Source organism: Egretta garzetta, unplaced genomic scaffold (assembly GCF_000687185.1).
Source record: "Egretta garzetta isolate BGI_Z169 unplaced genomic scaffold, ASM68718v1 scaffold140, whole genome shotgun sequence".
Classification (NCBI taxonomy): Eukaryota; Metazoa; Chordata; class Aves; order Pelecaniformes; family Ardeidae; genus Egretta; species Egretta garzetta.
In genome coordinates this window covers 399,574-402,806 of record NW_009258376.1, presented here as the reverse complement: position 1 = coordinate 402,806, position 3,233 = coordinate 399,574, and the positions used below count along the sequence as shown (strand labels likewise).

Below are 3,233 nucleotides of genomic sequence, written 5' to 3'. Positions count from 1 at the left end.
TGCCCGCCCCCGCCGCTGCAGCTGAGGGTCTGGTGGGTGCATCCCACTGCCCTTGTCCAACACGGTCTGTCTGACAGCTCTGCTTGGTGGCATTTGAGATGGGTGATGTCTCGGGTGGCTGCCGTTACCGTCCGACAGCTCTACCTCACCCTCAAGCAGAAAACGCGTGTCACCCCTGCGGACCGTGAGGGATTTCCACGGGACACCCGAGCTCTCTTACGGCTTGCTGTCCCCAGCGGCATACCCCACGCGTTCCTTGCTCTTCTGCTGCCTGATCCTTCCGGGAGCTGATTTAGCTGAGCACATTCTCCCTCTCCCTGCTCCCCTTAGCTTTCTGCCGGTTCAGGAGCTAAACTGGCTCAGGGAGGTGTTGGGGGAGCAGGATTAGGCCAGGATGCTGCCTGACCCGTCTGACAGCAGCTTAGCCTATTTATGAAGACACCTTTTCATCAGCAAGTGCTTGGTTTTCCAAGCATTAAGCATATGAACTCTCTCCATTGGATCAGAAACTGTGACCAAACTTTTTTAAGAAGTCTCATTTAGACAAATACTCTCCTTTCCCTTCCCCTGGAGCTTTGGTCTCTGTCCCTAGCCCAGCCTCTTTGGAAGAAGTGGCTTTACAGCTCTCTCCTTCTATGCTGGAGGGGCAAAACACAACTCTGATTGTGCGTGAGCTCTGTTTGCAAGAGAGAAGTCTTGTTTCTTCTGGGTTTTATCCCCCGATCGTGGTACATTTGGATGAAGGCTCAGTCATGGATCCTCACTGTAACGATGGGATCGAGCCTTGCAGGGGAGATTGGACTCTTCTTAGAGCATCTGTGCTAACCGCTTCCTTCTCCTGTGTGCTCCAAGGCCTACGAAGAATGCAGCACAGAAGATGAAAAACTACATCTGCTGAGTGACATCCCGGTGAAATCGGACGTCGGCAGGAAAGACCGTCGCGTTGGGCCAGACTTATCCCGCCGCATCTACCTCTTCATGGTATCCACCGACCCCGACCTTGTCCTGGACCTGAGCACGTAGAGGGACTGCGGGCCGCGTCGCTCATCCGCCTTGATTTATCCGCCAAGGCTCGGCAGTGGCCGGGCTGCTGCTGGCACGGCACCGCCGCTGGGAGCCCGGCCAGGGGAAGCAGCTGATTCTGTTTCAGAACAGAGACCTGCACATCAATAAATGTCTTGTTACAGATGCTTTCTTCAGCCTCTTGGCTCTCCTTTCCTCTTTTAGCTGCCCCAGCTTTCTATCCCCTGGCTGGAAAGCAGGCTGTCCCCTAAGAGAGCTGAGGAACGCTTGGAACAGGGGCTGGATGCAAAAGTGTTAGCAAGCTGTCCTGGAGCAGCGCAGGATCAGCTCCCCTGAGAGTGCCGTGGGGTGAGCCTGCCCCGCGCTGCCTTTCAGGGCAGTTGTTGAACCGGCCACGTATCTTCTGTGGTGCCTCCTGACCTTTAATGTCCTGCTCCCCGCTGGCTCTTTGGTGAGGCTGGACCTGGTGCTGTAGGTCCTGCTCGTGGCCTGCTCGGGCAGGCGGGTCCTGCTGGAATCACTTCAGAAAACGTTTGCCAACTGTCAAAACCAGCTGGCCGGGGAGGAGCCCCGTCCTCGAGTAACGGGGAGCTCATTCAGGGGAGGGCAGTTTGTTGGCTGAGCTCCCAGCAGAGGGAAATGCCAGATAAGCTCCAGAGAACTCCATGCAAAATGGTGGGTTAGGAGAGGATTCTCTTTCCCCAGAGCAAAGGCTCAGGTTTTTTACTCAGAAACAGCGGGGGTCAGGGACCCCCCAGTGCCTGAGGTTTTGGTATTGTTAACTAGGGCCTTCCATGACGACACAGAAACCCCCCCGAACTGTGGCTCGCTGGCCCGAAGCAAGGCCAACTGGTGCCACAGGAGCAGGGGGCCACCCTCCGAACAAAGTTCCTCCTTGCCAGGGATTCTTCTGCCTCCATCTGCTGATATTTGAATTAGTTCCTAGGGAGGAGCAATCCAGCGAGGCTGGGGTTTTTTTCTGACTGCAGCGCCGACACGGATTGACAGAGCCTGTCCTGCTGCATTAAGGTTCTCGTGCAAAGCCTCTCACCAGAGACACGAGAGCCATCTTTGCTTAAAGCTTGGTGGGGTGGGAAGGAAAGGCACCAGGGTTGTGGGGCTCAGCAGTTTTTGTGGTCAAAAGAGCTCTGCCGCAGCCTCGGCAGGTCGGTAACAGGAGCAGGGGGAACGGCAGCAGCTGGAGCTCTGCGTTCCCAGTGACCGTGCTGGGAGGAAACCCAGGGAAAGGATAGGTAAAAGCCATCTCTTTCAACCTTCTGCTTTCCAATGCCCTTTGCACTTGGCTGATCATAGAATAGAATCATGGAATTATTTAGGTTAGAAAAGCCCTTTAAGCTCCCCCAGCCCAACAGTTCCCCTACCCCTGCCATCCCACCCCCAAACCCTGGCCCTCAGCACCGCCCCTGCCCGGCTGTTAAATCCCCCCAGGGCTGGGGACTCGACCCCTTCCCTGGGCAGCCCCTTCCCGTGCCTGACAGCCCCAAGGAGCGATGAGGGCTCCCCTCAGCCCCCTCTGCTCCAGGCTGAACCCCCCCAGCTCCCCCAGCCGCTCCCCAGCAGCCTGGGGCTCCAGACCCCTCCCCAGCTCTGTTGCTCTCCCCAGACATGTTCCAGCAGTAGTCGCTTGCCCAGGCTCTAACCCAGCATTTCCCCTCGGGCTGACCGAGGAGCCTCAGCGAGGGGCCGCACTGCGCACAGACGCCGATTCGCAGGCGCGGGGCTGGGGGTTTGGAGTCCTTTGGCCCAGCACAACCTGCCAGAGGACGGGTGCTACAACACCCTGCAGCCACAGGCATCAGTCTGGCTCCGCTGAAGATCCATCCCAGCTGGAGGGGTGTCTCAGCGAGAAGCACGAGCACCCTCCGCGGGGCAGAGGCAAGGTAATCGCTGCTGCCTTTACCTCCTCTAGGTCTGACAAACAAGCGCTGCCTTTAAAACAGCCCCGCCAGGCTGGTAGCTGCCCTGGCCTGGCTATTTTTCACAAGTGCCTTCGGATTCCTGCCTTCAGGGGCCATAAGAGGAACCAAAGACCGTTTCTACTTTTATTATGACAGTTTAATACAGTCTCTGATACAGGAGAAGCAGCGGGAGCCAACATGCAAAGCAATGAAAGTCATGGGGGGCTCGAGAAAGATCACCGGCAGCTCAGCTCGTGTAAGTAACTGCTCTTTCTCCACAGTGACGCAGGC

General features: G+C 57.1%; 1 protein-coding gene across 1 annotated transcript in view; it reads left to right on the top strand.

Moving 5' to 3' along the window:
- Nucleotides 1–2,399, top strand: part of EME2 (essential meiotic structure-specific endonuclease subunit 2) — a 9,363-nt gene extending 6,964 nt beyond the window's left edge. Inside the window, exon 8 of the mRNA XM_035895476.1 lies at nucleotides 853–2,399. Within this exon, the coding sequence (XP_035751369.1) occupies nucleotides 853–1,023 (171 nt within the window). The 3' untranslated portion in view covers nucleotides 1,024–2,399. The remainder of the gene's footprint in view (nucleotides 1–852) is intronic.
- Nucleotides 2,400–3,233: the final 834 nt, after the last annotated feature.